General features: G+C 46.2%; 1 protein-coding gene across 1 annotated transcript in view; it reads left to right on the top strand.

The window, feature by feature from the left end:
* The window catches only part of LOC147113546 (coiled-coil and C2 domain-containing protein 2A-like), a 403,075-nt gene that overhangs the window by 316,529 nt on the left and 68,618 nt on the right, over positions 1–17,928 (top strand). The window contains exons 22-25 of the mRNA XM_085996133.1: positions 8,924–9,019; positions 9,121–9,285; positions 9,502–9,528; positions 9,645–9,848. Of these exons, the coding sequence (XP_085852259.1) occupies positions 8,924–9,019; positions 9,121–9,285; positions 9,502–9,528; positions 9,645–9,848 (492 nt within the window). The remainder of the gene's footprint in view (positions 1–8,923; positions 9,020–9,120; positions 9,286–9,501; positions 9,529–9,644; positions 9,849–17,928) is intronic.

Below are 17,928 nucleotides of genomic sequence, written 5' to 3'. Positions count from 1 at the left end.
TCTATCCTTCTGGAAATAAACACCAGTGCTTGTTTTTTTTTAATGGCTTTATTGCCCGTGTCGCTACTTTTAGTGATTTGTGTATCTGTACTTCTAGATCCCTTTGTTCCTCTACTCCATTTAGACTCTTATTTTCCAAGCAGTATGTGGCCTCCTTATTCTTCCTACCAAAGTACACTACCTCACAGTTATCTATATTGAAATTAATTTGCCAATTAAGTGCCCATTCTGTGTGTTTATTAATGTCTTCTTGTATTTTATCACAATCTTCCTTTGTATTAACTATACCCATCAATTTGGTGTCATCCGCAACTGTAGAAATTGTACTTCCAATTCCCGAGTCTAAATCGTTAATGTAAATTGAGAATAAAGGTGGTCCAAGCACCGATCGCTGTGGAACATCACTTCTCACCTTTTGCCAGTCTGAGTAGCTGCCCTTAACCCCTACTCTCCATTTTCTGTTTTGTAGTCAACTTGCTTTCCATTCTGCTACCTGTCCCCTGACTCCACATGCTCTGACCTTAGACACGAGTTTACTCTGCGGTACTTTATTGAAGGCCTTTTGAAAATCCAAATATATTGGGGTCGATTTTAGCTCAGGTGCGGGGAATTGGCGGGTTCCCCGAATTTAGTGATTCCGACACGATTGCAAATGGGTCTGTGAGATTGATGCAAATTTAACACAATTGGCCAATTGATTTCCAGCGTGTGGGAAGCCTTGGCAATTGAGTATTTCCAGTCAGAAAGTCACAGAATATGACGTCATCATTGCTGCTGCTCTTATGGTCCACAGCAAGCCTTGCTTCCTCTGCAGGCTTCCAACCTTCAACATTAAGATGGCACAGGAGCCTGCAGGAGGAACGGCCAGCGGGAGGGCCAGATCTGTGCCCAAATTTGATGAGGCTTCACTACAGGCATTACTGGATGGTGCTAGGGCCCACAGGGAGGTCCTCTTCCCTTCTTCAGGGAGGAAGAGGCCTCCCAGCCAGACCAAGGTTGTGTGGCTCGAGGTGGCAGGTCAAGTCAACTCCTTGGGGCTTACACGAAGAACGTGGTTGCAGTGCAGGAAAAGATTCCATGACCTCCTTCACACTGGAAAAGTAAGTACTGTATGAAGTTTCCATCACCCTCAATCTGTTCCCCATTGCCTTTCCTCACCAGCACTCAGCTTTAGCAATCTCTTCCTGCACATCCCACTAGACACTCACATCCATGCACCCTTAGCCATTCCCTCTCTCTCTATGCTCACAATCACAGAACTATTCCACCATGCAGCCCTCACACTCCCTCTCACTCTGATGCTTTGAACACAACTGACTATACACTGCAACCTCACTCCATCTTTGTCTCCTTCTAAGTATCTATGCTATGCAATCTCTGCACTCACTCATTCTCACTCAACCTCCACTTGTCTCCCTCATTGCAGAAAAAGAGAGCTCACAACAGGAGAGAGCGAGCCAGGACAGGAGGAGGGCCACCCTCATTAGCCCAGCTCACCCCCTGGGAGGAAGATGTCCTGGAGATTGTCGGGGCTGACCGCGAAGCGGAAGTTGGGGAAGGACAGACAGGAGCATGCCCGCAAGCTGGTGACAGAATAGTTTTCCCTCTCTCTCATTGGCATTGCATGAGTCGCTGATAATGATTCTGAAGCTATATCATATGGACTTATGATCATCTGCAAAATGCAATGTGCATGTAACCTTGGCATCACATCTCTAACTTTTTCCTTGACTCCCCCACAGGACCATCGAGAGCCCCCGGCCCCACTCTGCAGGAAGAAGAGCCTGAGCAGCCAGACTCCTCAGAGGAATCTGCAACCTCTGAGGGCGCAGCGTCATCAGAAATAAGCGCACCCAGCACCAGCGCAGACACTCCCACCTCGGTGGGACCTTCGGGACATAGAGTAGAGTTGTCACCTGGTGTATCACAGCTCACAAGTGAGCATCAGCAGGTTGTGGAGACAGGGACAGCAGTGGAGAGTCCTCGTCGGTTGGCGCAGGACTCTGCCAGCTCGGCTCAGCTGCATGTCGACCCTCTGCCTCTGAGTCCATCCGTAAGATCAGAGGTGATGGAACTCCAGGCACAGATGCAGGAGTCTCTGGGAGGTTTTGTCTCCAGGGTCGCTGCGAGTGTGGAGCGAATGGAGGAGTCCATAGCGAACATGAGCAGAGCCTTTGTGGAGTCAGTGGTGCATGAATGCATCAACGCAGAAAGGATGGTTATCTACGTGGAAATGATTGCTGCCTCCGTGGTAAGGCTGGCTACGGTAGAGGAGAGGAGGGCTACGGCCATGGAGGAGGTTAGTCGCCAGGGTATGGAAAACATGGTGAGTGTTCAGAATAGAATGACATCTCTTGAGGAGCGATGGGCATCTATTGAACAGAGAAACCAGACCTTCATGGAAGTCCTTCTGAGTAGGACTGCCATTGCAGATACGGGTCCCCATGGCCCCCCTGATGTGCAGCAAGCTGCTCTCAAGCCACTTGCAGGCACTGATGGGGACCTGACCCATGAGAGGGAGGTTGGTGGCAGACCTCAAGGAAGTGGGGGCTCCTCGCCAAGCGCTCACACTTCCATGCCACTGCAGAGCCCTCGGTCAGAGCTCCGCCAGAGTCCACACCCAACGGAGATAGACGTCTCAACTCTTGCACAGCCGCAGGAGCAGCAGACTGCTGGCGAGCCCTCACATGCTCGCCACCCCAGAGGACACCCGCCAAAGGTGTCGAGACAGGAGCAGCAGGAAAGTGAGCAAGGGGCCTCCACATCTGCTGAAGCCACAGGGGAACCACTACGTAGGAGCACGCATAAGAGGAAAATAAAGCACAAATAGTCACAAGGGTAGCCACTTGGGTGAAATGCTGTGTATTTTGAAAAAATGCCATCAGTTGTGTGTGTTTCATAAAAATTCTGATGGCAACTGCTGCAGTTCTGGCGTGTGTCATTTCGCGAATGGGGCTTTCACATTGAGGGCTTAGGATTACTTGCAGTTGTCAGGATGCTGGTCAAATAGCTCGGAATCCGCAGGTTTTGGCCATTGTCGATGCTCAGGTAAGAAGCTGCAAGGCAAAAGAGTTTGATTTACTAGGCTAAGCAAATCTGGCCAGGATGAGTGCGTTCCTTGCATCCCGGGCAGCAATGTTCTCGCGTAATGCTGCCGCTGGTTGATGGGCCTCTGCAGGATGCTCGTTCTCGCCCTCCTCTTCCTCCTCCTCCTCCTCCTCCTGCTCATCATCATCATCATCATCTGAGGAGGGTATGAGAGGAGCCACTTGGTCCTCAGGAATCTGCAAGCCACGACGCTGTGCCATGTTGTGGAGTGCACAGCAAACCACGATGATTTTGGAGACCCTGGCTGCTGAGTACTGTAGGGCTCCACCTGATCTATCCAGGCATCTGTAGCGCGTCTTCAGCAAGCCGATGGTTTGCTCGATTATGGATCTGGTGGAAATGTGGCTGCAGTTGTAGCGCTCCTCAGCTTCGTTGGCTGGCCTCCTCAGTGGTGTCATTAGCCAAGTCCTCAGGGGATAGCCCTTGTCTCCAAGTAGCCATCCGTGAAGTTGGTCTGGCAGACTGAATAGCGGAGGCACACTAGACTGGCGCAGTATGAAGGAGTCATGGCAACTGCCAGGGTACTTGGCACAAACATGCAAAATCTCCTTCTTGTGGTCACACACCAGCTGAACGTTAAGGGAGTGGAAGCCCTTGCGGTTGACAAAAATACCTGGATTGCGAGGGGGTGCCCTAAGGGCCACATGTGTGCAATCAGTGACGCCCTGCACCCTTGGAAAGTCTGCCAGATGACCTAATCCAACCGCTTGCGCCGTCACATTTGCGCGATCCCTGGTGAAATGGATGTGATTGTGCACGAGAGCAAAGAGGGCATCGGTTACCTGCGTGATGCAAGTGTGTGCGGCCGACTGGGAGATGCGGCTGATCTCTGCTGCTGATCCCTGGAATGAGCCTGAGGCAAAAAAGTTGAGTGCAGTGGTGACTTTGATGGCCACTGGTAAGGAGTGTCCACCTGGTCCTCTGGGCTGCAGGTCTTGCTGTATCATTGCGCAGATGTCAGTCACCACCTGTTTCGAAAGTCGGAGCCACCTTTGGCACTGCTGCTCAGTCATGTTGAGGTAGCTGATCCTGTGTCTGTAGACCCTGTTTGGGGGGTATCTCCTGCGCAGACGGGCTTCCATGCGATGGCCCCTTCTGGCCTGTGCTGCCTCATGTGGGTGAGCAGCAGCCCGTCGCTCCTGCTCCTGCTGCTGCTGCTGCTGCTGTTGTGCCTGGTTCTGCTGCTGGCGTGCCTGGTGCTGGAGGTCCTCTAATGCCAAGAAGGTAAGGAAAAAAAGGCCTCCCATGCTTCTGGTAGATGCCTCAGTTGAGGAAGCGCTGAGTGAGGGTGGCGAGAGGGGTCTCGCAGGAGGTCACACTGGAGAAGTGTGTGAGGCTACAACCTTCCGCAGGTGTGGCTAGGCCTGGTAAAAGTTCTCCCAGACCTGAGACAACAAAGTCCTGCCACCTGCAAATGATGACTGATCAAATATCCTCTTTAATGTTGGACCTGCAGCTGATAGTCAACAAGCCAATAGTGTTCACGCCAGGTTTCACAGGCGTCATCCCCACCAGGCGTGTTTTACGTGGGAAAAGGGTTAAACAGGCAAGGGCCTGTTAAAATGGGATTATAAAGGCCAATCAGTGCTGTTTAAGGGCCCTAAAGACCAGTCCCATCTGTTGTAGGCAGGACTGATTTGGGTCAATCAGACACACCTAGGTTAAAATGGCGTGTGTAACGTCCGTGTGTAATTGAGACACGGACTGCAGAAGTTGGTTATAACAGGTGTTTACTGAATGGAGACAAAACTGGAACTACTATACAAAGTTACTACACAGGCTTATATACAGGGGTGGTCACTACTGGTACTGCAATATACAGGGGCTGCAGAATATAGTTCCTTCTTCAAGGTACATACACTACAATTCCCCCCCTTTTAGCTAAACAGTACATAACATTCAATTAATAATTAAATAACATATTTACAATTACAGTTGCTATATACATTAGCTGAAGTTAATCAATTATAAATTCAGTCTTTGAGGAGGTTTCCTGATTCTGTCCGGATAACGCCTCTTTGGAGTATCAGGTTCTTCTGGCAAAGTTGATTCGGGATCAACGTCGTTGTTTGGTTCATCTGCTTCCAATATCACCGATTCTGAGGTAGATGCAATTGGTACTTCGGTTTCTTCACCAGGTGTATAGGATCGTGGTGTAGATTTGACGTTTTCCAGTGACTCTAGAATCTGGTCAGCATGGCGTCTTACAATGCTCTCTCCAACGTCCATGGTATACATTAGAGGCCCTTGCCGTGTGCAGATCGTTCCTGGCTGCCATTTCTCTGTGCGGTAGTCCCGGGCCAAAACTGGTTGACCTATCTTGAAACTCCTGGTTGGCCTTTCATTCATATTCTGAAACTGCCTGTTCTCCACATCTCTTCTGATGTTTGGCTTAACCAAATCCAAGCGGCATCTTAGTCTTTGATTGAAGAACATCATGGCTGGAGTTTGGTTGGTAACCGCATGTGTCGCATTCCGGTAGGCAAACAAGAAGTTATCCACCTTGTGTTGTAGGGGTATGTCTTCATTACACATTGCCTTGATAGCCTTCTTGAATGTTTGAACGAACCTCTCAGCCAATCCATTGGTGGCTGGATGATATGGGGCGGATGTGTAATGCTTAACACCATTGTTCTTTAAGAACCTCCGGAACTCTTCAGACACAAACTGTGGTCCATTGTCGGAGCAAATCTGTTCAGGCAGCCCATTTCTGGCGAATATGGTTCGTAAGACTGTGATAGTCTTTTCTGTGGTGGTTGAGTACATTTTTATTACCTCTGGCCACTTTGAATGTGCATCCACCGCAATTAAAAACATCGAGTCCATAAATGGACCAGCAAAATCAATGTGTACCCTTTGCCATGGAGATGAGGGCCACTCCCATGGATGTAGAGGGGCTTGTGGTGGGGCGTTTTGGACCTTCTGGCATCCTGTACAGCTCTTGGTCATCTCTTCGATTTCTCTATCGATTCCCGGCCACCACACAAACGCTCTGGCTAAGTTCTTCATTTTTACCCCTCCCAGATGACCCTCATGAAGCTCATTGAGCACTTTATCCTTCAATTTGGGTGGAATTACTACTCTGGATCCACACATCAAGGTTCCTCGGCACACTGACAGCTGTTCTCTTCTCGGCGAGAATGCTGGCAACAGTGGTTCGCCATGTGCTGGCCATCCCTTCACCGTTAAATCATAGACCCTGGAGAGTGTCGGGTCATTTCGTGTTTCCTTTTCTATGTTTGCATTCGTCACAGGTAGACATTCGACTATGGTCGAGTGGAATATCTCCACAGGATCCACTGCAGGTGCTTCTTCCACCGTCGGCAACGGTAGGCGCGATAATCCATCAGCATTCCCATGCTGTTTAGTTCCTTTGTACTCGATGTCATATTGGTGTGCCCCTAGGAAAAGGGACCACCTCTAGCCGTTGTGCTGTCATTATCGGGACGCCCTTCTTAGGGTTGAAAATGGAGACAAGAGGTTGATGATCAGTTAGTAGAGTAAATTTCTGTCCGTGCAGGTAGTGATTGAACTTCTTCACCCCCCACACCAGGCTGAGGGCCTCTCTGTCAATCTGGGCGTAGTTACGCTCGGCTGCAGTTAACGAGCGTGACGCAAAAGCTATCGGCCTCTCTGAACCATCAAGGGATTTATGTGACAGTACCGCTCCAATGCCGTAGGAAGACGCATCACACGCCAGTCTTATCGGTAGTGATGGGTTGTAGTGAGCCAATACTTCTCTTGAAGTGATCAGGCCTTTACACTTCTGAAAGGCCCGCTTACATTCATCGCTCCATTTCCATGCTACTCCAGTTTGTAGCAGGGCGTTCAGTGGGTGCAGAATTGTGGTTCCTTCTTCAAGGTACATACACTACAGCGTGGAGGTGGGAACCAGGTGGGGGGGTCGCGACCCCTAGGTTTTGCGATTTTAACCCCCTGCATGCCTAAAAGCCCGCCTCACGGCCCAATGAAAATCGAGGCCATTATGTCTACTGCATTACCCTTGTCTACTCTTTCTGTTACTTCTTCAAAGAATTCAATAAGGTTGGCCAAGCATGACCTACACTTTTGAAATTATTGCTGACTATTCTTTATTATATTTTCAGTTTCTAGATGTTTTTCTATTACACCTTTGAATAAAGATTCCACTATCCTTCCTACCACCAATGCTAAGCTAACTGGTATCTAGTTCCTTGGACTTGTTCCATCTCCCTTTTTAAATATAGGAATAACATTTTACTATGTTAAAGATGCTATATAAATGAAAGTTGTTGTTCTTCTTCTTCTTGGGAAATGGGCAACTCTGGCAAGTTAGCAGTTATTAACCATTTCTAATTGCCCTGAGGGCAGTTAGAGTCAACTACATATGTGTGAGACCGGAGTCACGTGTAGGCCAGACTGGATATGTAACAGGTCATAGACATATTGGCCTGGCGTTTCCGCTCAGTTGCATTGGCTTTCTTTGGTGCAATTTGCCTGAAATCAGTGAAACCAGTGCAAAAGACCCCGGAATTTTAAGCGCAAATTACATTCAGCGCAGGTCGTGTTTCCGCAATCTTTTGTGCTACTTTAAAAAACATCGCGCTGGAAGCCGGCCCCGCCCACAAAACTGGTTATGCCCCCAGATCGAATTAATCACCATTGCAAGTTGCTGCTAATTGCTCATGTTTGCAGGCCTTTGCGGATGCTCTAAAATTAAGCTTTTTTTTAGGTGCAAGGACACTAATAGGCATGTTTTAAAAGCTTTCGATCATATTTTTTCTAATTTACTAAGAAACTAACAACTGTACACCAATATAACTAGCAAATGGTTCTGTATAGTTTTTAAAAGTCATTTTCAGTTATTTAAAATCATGTTGCTCATGGGTGGTGGACTAGACAGTCTGATTAAAATGCTTCTTTTTTGTGACAAACCCATTTTCAGATGTATTAATCAAACTGCACCAAGTTACCACTCTTAAATATATCAAGGAATATTTTTTAAAGCAAAAATATATTTAAAAAAAATTATGTTCTAAAACGTTGCCCAATTACACCAGTTCATGGCAGATTTTATGTTTAGCAATATGCAAATTACTTTGAGCGGATACTTGAGAATAAAAAAAACTTCTCAAAACTTGCGCAATTTTGGGTGCAATTTGCACCCAGATTGCCGATTACACCCAAAGTGGAAACTCAACCTTTATCTGTCTTTTTTAATTGTCAGGTTTTTGGAGGCTATGTCAATGTTTTTAAAACTGTTGGTCAATTTTTAGGTTGCCATGTATGAAATACTGTTCAATTAAATGCATGTGGTCCCTTGAGCTTGCCTTATGACTTAGGGGGACAACAGTGAGGTTGCTTATGGGGCCATCTACCTAGCCTGTCCTTTTTCTCATCTTCCATTGTATTTTTTTCACCCCATGCTACACACCACCCTCTCTTCCATCATCAGTTTTTTTATTTGATTGGCTTATTTTTCACCTTTTTTTGCACCCAGAACTCCACATAATAAAGCTGTGGCTGATTTGCCATTGAAAAAAATAACTTTTGAAAAGTAAATATTTTGATGGTTTTAAACAGAAGAACTTATTGCATACGAAAGGGGATGCACATCAATCCCTTTTTAACCAACCCACTTCATCAATTCCATTCCATTAAAAACTCTGCCTGTAAGTAACTTTATACCATCGCAACTGAAAAGGGTTATTCAAATTTTGTGTATTTTGGAATTTCTGACCTGTTCTGATTAGACTTTTAAATAGACTTTTCATAGTATTCTTAGGTTTTGATACAACAAATAAACAAATAATTGAATTAATATTTTTGATCGTAGAATGACTGTCTTGAGACTTGCAACATTAAACCACATGTTAAGCATTGGCTGGGATCCATTGCTATCCCATTCAGTACAATCCTCAACCAATCAAAGGTATTAGTATACCAATACAGTTGAATCATTATAAAGTAGCACTTGCCTAAAAATTTGTATCATTGAAAGTGGTGCCTTTTTTTTGTTTGTGATATGACTAGGTCAGTGGTACTTTCAGAATAGACACCCCAGCAATGTTATTAGGATACACGTGGAAGAAAATAGAGACAGGCTCTTGTGAGCAATTTTATGAATTTGGACTTGCAGAAAGCTCCCTTTTAACAATCTTTATCACGCTGGACCCTCAGGTTTCTTGTTCAGATAATGTAAGTCCTCATTTTATTGCATTAGAATTACATTTTCAATTGAATCTAGAAAAATATAAACCATTATTCCATTTTAGACCATTAAATAGCATTTTAATACATTTTGTGGTTTATGGAAATTGGTGGTTTGACTGGGGTATTTTCTGTGTGCTATCTTGGCAGTGGCATTCTGCAATGATTATTATATTTTTCTGAACATGCACTCTTTTGCTTTAGGAAGATAAGCAACCACCTCTCTGGCAGGTTAGTAATCTAATTAGGAAGTGAACATTTGCTCCTTTCTATCTTATTATACATAGATACATAGAATAATGTAATAAGTGGTCTTTAATATTATTGTTTCTTTTGACCTTTTTTAGTTGGAAACCATAGAAGATGAAGGGATTTTGCATTTGGCATATATATTTCAAAAGGAAGTTCAGAATCTTTACCCAAAGAGAAGAATCATTGTCAGTATTATTGACAGTGAATGCAGAGTTGGAATTGTTACAAGATATATCAGGCCACTTTGTCCACCACAAGAATTGCTTGATACATTTCCTGAAAATCCAGAAGCAACCTTTGTACGTCACATTTTAACTATTTGTAGGATTAATAAAGAAACTAACAAAACATGATGTGATCAACAATCCTGAGCAGTGTTGAAGGGGAGAACCCAATTTAAAAAAAATTCCCCTGCCCTCCACCATCCTTGCCAACCTGACCCTGCCCCTGCACTTACCTCTTCCCCGCTGTACTTAGCACCTCCCTTGATGATGTAAAATCCTATCAGTGTTCTGCAGGCAACCAGCAGGTCTTGACTAACTGCCACTACCTGAAATATTGGCCCTCACACCCATGCTCCTGGTATCTCATGAGCAATACTCTCAAAATATATTGAAAAAAGCTGGCCTCGTTTTATTGGGTGAGGTTAGCTTTATGCTGCACAATCACATCATGCACCAGAAGATTCATTGCCATATAGTATTCCCAGGCACAACAAATGGCAGAGTAGGAAACTGACCTGGAGCCTGAGGACATGTGAACAGAATCTCGCTTGCAGAGCTCTCAGTATGGTACATTTTCTTAAGTGCCTGTATCAAAAAACATGCAGTCATCTCCACATGTGCCCAATACATAGGAGAAATACAATACCCCACTATTTTGTTCAGCCTTACATAAAGTACAATGGGTGTCACTACATTACTACTATCTTATGTTGCCTCGTACTATATGAAGTGTCATACCACATTCAAATTACAGTTAGCCCAATTTTAATTTCTATATCAGTCTGGTTCATCTTTGCTCAGTGTTTCTTATTCTAGTGCTTCCCCTTTGTGAAAATTATGGCATGTGTCTTCTGCTAACTAACCATTTGCTCCTTCTGAGTGATTCCTGGGTCACATGAGTAAGTGTGGTGGGTGGCTGCAGAGTGTCAGTGTTTGCTTCTCGGGATAGATGTAATCCAGTATCTCCTTACGTTGGGTTAGTAGGTAGCCCTGTAACTGCTGGCATCACATGTAGTGCTGCAGTGGTTGCTTGGTCCTGTGTGCTATCTGGCACAGCTAGAGTCACTTTTGAGGAAGATGGCTATATGGTATGAATATGCCATTGATCTGAGAGACAATTCATTATCCATTAAACTCCTGTTTAACTATAGTTAATAGTTAAACCCACCATGAAGTGGGTTTGTGTGCGGCCGAGTAACCCAACCTTGAGTGACGGGTCTATTATTATAATAGGTTAGAACTAGGGGGCATAATCTTAGAATAAGGGGCTGCCCTTTCAAAACTGAGATGAGGAGAAACTTCTTCACTCAGAGGGTAGTAAATCTATGGAATTTGCTACCCCAGAGAGCTGTGGAAGCTGCAACATTAAATAAATTTAAAATGGAGATAGACATTTACCTAGCAGGTAAGGGAATTAGGGGTTACGGGGAGAGGGCAGGGAAGTGGACGTGAGTCTAGATTCAGATCAGCCATGATCCTATTGAATGGCGGAGCAGGCCCGAGGGGCCGTATGGCCTACTCCTGCTCCTATTTCTTATGTTCTTATGTTAATGAGGGTACTTCCCTTGAATTTTGACTGTGATTTAAATGTTATGCCTCCAGCATGGGTTTCCCTGGACTTGAGAAACTTGTCAATAAAATGGAAGAGAGATTGAACGCCACTTCATGGAAATGGTTAAAGGGCAGGTGTCCCAATATGAATAAAGGCTCATTGCTCACAACTGCTTTCTCAGATCCCTCTGGTAAATGGTTTGCTGAGAGTTCTTTTGTTGACAGACATATTGGTAAAGTTTGGAGGTCTTCACACAGAGAATATCAGGATGGTGTAGTGTATGTACAGTTAAGAGAGAACTACTTTTACAGCTCCTGTATACTGTAGTACCGGCAGTGACCACACCTGTATATAAGCCTTGTGCATGCCGCTGTACCCCCAGTCTTGAGACTACCCAACTCCAGTAAATACCTGTTGATTGTTAAGTTACAGCATCCGTGTGGTTATTGAAAAACATCATACTCTCAGAATCACGGATCTAACAGATGGGTGGCGACGAGTGTCGATTCGAATCTACCTGCAACTCTGCATTTCCCTTCGAGGATTCGCTCCGGGAGGGCGGCGGAGGAAAGTCGAGGCCAGAAACACGGGCGTCGACCATGAGCAACCGCCCAGTCGTCCGGCAGAGAGTGAACATCGCAGGGGAGGCTGTGGAGAGCCGGGCTTGGTTCCCCAGCCACGACGATCAGCAATAGACTGACGACAGGTACAGCGCAGACCCTTCCCGGACAGCGGCGGTTGGAGCCGACCGACGGCGGAGAGAAAGCCGAGCAGCATTGACGGGGTAAGACAGAGGGTGAAGCGCACAGGGCGCAGCTGGGTGTTGAAAACCGAGCGGCATCGAGGAAAAACAAAACAGAGAGAGAGAGGGTAAAGCAACAGCCGGGTTCAGGACCGAGCGGCGGAAACGGGAAAGGCGCACAAAAAAAAAGAACGCGCAGAGCACAGCCAAGGCTCAAGGGCTGAACAGTGTCCGCGGGGAGAAGAAGGGAGAGCCCGGGAGATGCCATTGAGCCGCGGAGAAGAAGGAAGAACGCGGGAGACGCCATTTTTAGAAGCCACAACGGAGAAGAAGGGCGAGCGCGGGAAGGAAGGAAAGCGCGGGAGATTCCATTTTGTGCCAGCAGAGAAGAAGGGGAAGCGCAGGAGACACCATTTTTGACAGTTAAATCACACCCAGGGATGCAGAAGAGTGGCAGTATCTCTACGCTCGACAATGAAGTCGAAGATTGGGCGACATATGTGGAACGTATTGAGGTGTACTGCAGGGCGAATGAAGTGCCAGATGCTAGGAAAGCACTGGTTTTGTTAAATTCCATGGGTGCAAAAACTTATGGGTTACTGCGAAATCTAATAACCCCAGAGAAGCCTGTGAACAAGAATTTCGAAAGCATAGTAGAAATCCTGCAGGACCACTTAAACCCCACACCACTGCTGATAGCAGAACGATTTAAGTTCCATAAAAGGAACCAACACAAAGACGAAAGCAATGCTGAGTACCTAACGGAACTGCGCAAGCTATCGAAATACTGCCAGTTTGGAGCGGGACTAGCAGATACGTTAAGGGACAAGTTTGTGTGTGGGCTGCAAAGTGAAGGAACCCAGAAACGGCTTCTATCAGAAAAGGATCTTACGCGGGACAAGGCTTTCAGTATGGCAGTATCACACGAAGCAGCCGCAAGGGGCGCTGCAGAGATACAACGGAGACCGCAAGAATATGGCACCAATGAAATGTCCTATGGAACAGGGAAGTGCTATCGCTGCGGCATAACAACACCTGACCAGAAGGATTGTTGGTTCAAGGACCAAGTGTGCAGACAGTGTGGAAAAGCAGGACACATAGCAAGAGTCTGCAGGTCTGGGAAGAAAACCAACAGTAAGAAATCTCCACAGGAGAAGTACAAAAAGGTACACAAGGTGATGGACAGTAGTTCAGATGAACAGAAAAGTGACAGACTCCGGAAGCAAGGAGCTGGGTTGTCTGAAACTACATAAGGTAACCAAAATGGAGGATCACCAGACTATCTGGGTTACACTCAAGATAGACGGAGTCCAAGTGAAAATGGAATTGGACACAGGATCAGCCCTAACAGTCATAAACCAAAGGGACTACAAGCGGCTATTCTCACATATACACTTGAAAGCTACAGAGATTGTCTTGAAGACGTACACGGGGCAAAAAGTCTACCCCAAAGGAAAAATAAAGGTGAAAGTGATATATAAAGGCCAGGAAATACCTAAAATGGATATATAAGTATTGCCAGATGGAGGACCACCACTGCTAGGACGTGAATGGATCCAGAAGATACAATTAGATTGGCATTCCATACAGGCACTGAAGGTTGAGGCCAAAAAGGATGACGACATCACACCTGGACGACTGTCAAAAATGCTAACTGACGCAAAAGATGTGTTCCAGGAGGGACTCGGAACACTAAAAGGCGTAACAGCAACGATTAAAATAGAGGAAAATGCAAGCCCAAAGTTTCTTACGGCCAGACCAGTGCCTTATGCGATCAGACCAGCTGTCGAAGCAGAGCTGGAAGGGTTGGAACGTTCAGGAGTACTGTCCAAAGTAGACTGGAGCGAGTGGGCTACACCCATCATTCCTGTAATGAAGAGGTCGTTGAGTAATACGCCTGGGGAACCAAAGAAGGTCCGCATCTATGGGGATTTTAAGGTGACAGTGAACCCAATCCTTCACACGGTACAATATCCGCTTCCACGAATTGAGGATATTTTCGCCTCGCTATCTGGAGGTAAACGCTTCACCAAAATTGATCTAGCCCAGGCGTACTTGCAAATGGAGGTAGAAGAAGCCTCGAAACAATACCTTACGATTAACACTCATAAAGGTCTCTATCAATACAACCGGCTGGTGTTCGGGGTAGCATCGGCTCCGGCTATTTGGCAAAGGGCAATGGATCAAGTCCTGCAAGGGATTCCAGGGAACCAGTGTTATTTGGACGACATCCTGGTCACGGGCGAAAATGACAGTGATCACCTCGCCAACTTGGAGAAGGTGCTCACCAGATTAAAGGAGTATGGGCTACGAGCTAATCGCCACAAGTGCGAGTTTTTCCAGAAACAGATCTCGTATTGTGGCCACGTCATCGATGAAGAGGAGTTACATAAGTCCCCTGAAAAGATTGAGGCAGTAGTCAAGGCTCCAGCACCGGAAAATGTGTCACAACTGAGGTCGTTCCTCGGGCTGGTAAACTACTACCATAAGTTCTTGCCAAGTTTGTCCACGGTATTACACCCACTGAACACCCTACTGCAAACAGGGGTACCATGGAAGTGGAATGACGAACGTAGACGAGCTTCCCAGAAGTGTAAAGAATTGATCACATCAAAAGAGGTGTTGGCCCATTTCAACCCAGCACTACCAATTCGTTTGGCATGTGATGCATCACCCTATGGTATTGGAGCGGTGCTGTCGCACAAATTCCCAGACGGGTTGGAGAGGCCAGTAGCCTTTGCGTCTCGGTCACTAACCTCAGCCGAGCGCAACAACGCCCAGATTGACAGGGAGGCCCTCAGCCTAGTATGGGGAGTAAAAAAATTCAACCACTATCTGCATGGGCAGAAGTTCACCTTGCTGACTGACCACCAACCACTTGTCTCCATCTTTAATCCTAAGAAGGACGTTCCAGTGATGACTGCACAACGGTTACAAAGATGGTCCCTGTTTCTAGGGGCGAATCAATATGAAATAGAATATAAAGGCACGAAATAGCATGGAAACGCTGATGGGCTATCGCGCCTGCCACTGCCTACTGTTGAGGAAGCACCAGCAGTGGACCCTATTGAGATATTTTATTCATCAATAATTGAACGATTGCCAGTAACGAACGCGGATATAGAGAAGGAGACCCACAATGATCCGACGCTGTCTCGGGTATATGATTTGACGGTGAGGGGATGGCCAACACATGGCGACTCACTGTTGCCAGCATTCTCATCCAGAAGAGAACAGCTGTCAGTATGCCAGGGGACAGTGATGTGTGGATCCAGAGTGGTGATTCCACCCAAGTTAAGGGAGAGAGTGCTAAATGAGCTACATGAAGGTCATCTGGGGGGAGTGAAAATGAAAAGCCTTGCTAGGGCTTATGTGTGGTGGCCGGGAATAAATCAACAAATCGAAGACCTAACCAAGAGCTGCTCAGGATGCCAGAAGGTCCAAAATGCACAACCACATGCCCCTCTACACCCATGGGAGTGGCCCTCCTCTCCATGGCAACGGGTGCATATTGATTTCGCTGGTCCATTCATGGACTCAATGTTCTTAATAGCAGTGGATGCTCATTCGAAGTGGCCTGAGGTGATAAAAATGTCCTCAACCACTACAGAGAAAACGATTGCAGTCCTACGGACCATATTTGCCAGAAACGGCTTGCCAGAGCAGGTTTGCTCTGATAATGGACCACAGTTTGTGTCCGAAGTGTTTCGAAAATTTATGAGAAGGAATGGGGTAAGGCATTACACATCCGCCCCGTATCATCCAGCCACAAATGGATTGGCTGAGAGGTTCGTACAAACCTTTAAAAAGGCGATAAAGGCCATGTGCGATGATGAAATTCCACTACAATTTCTTATTAGCCTACCGAAACGCGACACATGCAGTTACCAACCAGACCCCGGCCATGATGTTCTTTAACCGAAGGTTGAGATCTCGTCTGGACTTGCTCAGACCAAATGTGCGAGGAAATGTTGAGGATAAACAATTCCAGCACATCAATGAGAAGCCGACAAGGAGCTTCAATGTAGGATAACCAGTCTTGGCCTGTGACTACAGAGAAATGGCAACCCGGAACGATATGCACAAGGCAGGGGCCATTAATGTACACAGTGGATGTCGGGGAGAACATTGTGAGACGCCACGTCGATCAGATCTTAGCGTCACAGGAACGAGTCAACCCCATGTCTCGAGTACCTGGGGATGAACCCGACATACCGGTAGCATCTACCTCAGAACCAGTAGCAGTGGAACCCGATGAACTAACCGATGAAAAGGGGCCAGAATCGCCTCCGCACTAAGAACAAGAACCTCAGGAAAGGCGCTATCCCGAAAGGATCAGGAAGCCGCCCCAAAGACTGAATCTATAAATGGACTATTGTTGTTTAATGTACACGTTAAAGTGTTAATTGTTATTTGAATATTATGGGTACTACTAATCTAATCTGTAGTGTATGTACCTTTAAGAGAGAACTACTTTTACAGCTCCTGTATACTGTAGTACCGGCAATGACCACACCTGTATATAAGCCTTGCGCATGCCTCTGTACCCCCAGTCTTGAGACTACCCTACTCCAGTAAATACCTGTTGATTGTTAAGTTACAGCATCCGTGTGGTTATTGAAAAACATCATACTCTCAGAATCACGGATCTAACAGATGGGTGGCGCCATGGCTGTTTTAGATTGGACCGTGGACAAGGAAGACAATTGTCATCCAAAGCAGCAAGGTCATGCTGTGGTGGGAGCTGCAGGTGGACAACAGGAAGGTGAACAACAAAGAGGGGAGCAATAGGGGGCCGAGTTCGCAAGAAGCACTGCCCACCTAACAGGGTGTACTGACAGAGGCTCAGCTTCCTTGACCTCTGTGAAGAGCAATGCTTCCAGAGGGTCAGATTGACATGGCAGATGGTCACAGATATCTGTAGCCTCCTAGAAGAAGAGCTAGTCCCTGCTGGACCTGCTGGCCATGCATTACCAGCTTCTGTGAAAGTCACTATTTCCCTCAATTTTTTTGCCTTTAGCACATTCTAGGGCACCACCAGAGACATATCAAAGGAGACACTAAACCCGAAAGTAACATTATAATTAGGTAGCCATGTTGAAATCAGACATTCCAATGGACCAAGACTTCTGCCGGACTTCGCGCCCACTATTGCCCCCCACCACCTGCTCAAAACTTGCCTCTGGGTTCTTATTGAGCTATTATGTTCCCTCAGTTTGAATTTCTAAAATCATTTGGCAACTATCAAAATAAATCAGCTGTTACTTTAGTGCTTAAAAAAAACAATAAAGGGGAACCAGTGGACGTAGTGTATTTAGACTTCCAAAAGGCTTTTGACAAGGTGCCACACAAAAGATTATTGCTTAAGATAAAAAAAATCATGGGATTGGGGGTAATATTCTGGCATGGATAGAGGATTGGCTATCTAACAGAAGGCTTAAATGGTTCATTCTCAGAATGGCAATCAGTAACAAGTGGTGTTCCGCAGGGGTCAGTGCTGGGTCCCCAACTCTTTACAATCTATATTAACGATTTGGAGGAGGGGACCGAGTGTAACATATCAAAGTTTGCAGATGATACTAAGATGGGAGGGAAAGTAGTGAGTGAGGAGGACATAAAAAACCTGCAAGGGGACATAGACAGGCTAAGTAAGTGGGCAGAGATTTGGCAGATGGAATACAATACTGGAAAGTGTGAGGTTATGCACTTTGGCAGGAAAAATCGTAGAGCAAGTTATTATCTTAATGGCAAGAAACTGGAAAGTACTGAAGTACAAAGGGATCTGGGGGTCCTGGTGCACGAAACTCAAAAGGTTAGTATGCAGGTGCAGCAAGTGATTAAGAAGGCCAATGGAATGTTGG

This window comes from Somniosus microcephalus, chromosome 8, assembly GCF_052327205.1.
Source record: "Somniosus microcephalus isolate GS21.2 chromosome 8, FLI_Smic_1.0, whole genome shotgun sequence".
NCBI lineage: Eukaryota > Metazoa > Chordata > Chondrichthyes > Squaliformes > Somniosidae > Somniosus > Somniosus microcephalus.
The sequence above is the reverse complement of the archived record's forward strand: the minus strand, read 5'-3'. Positions and strand labels throughout refer to the sequence as shown.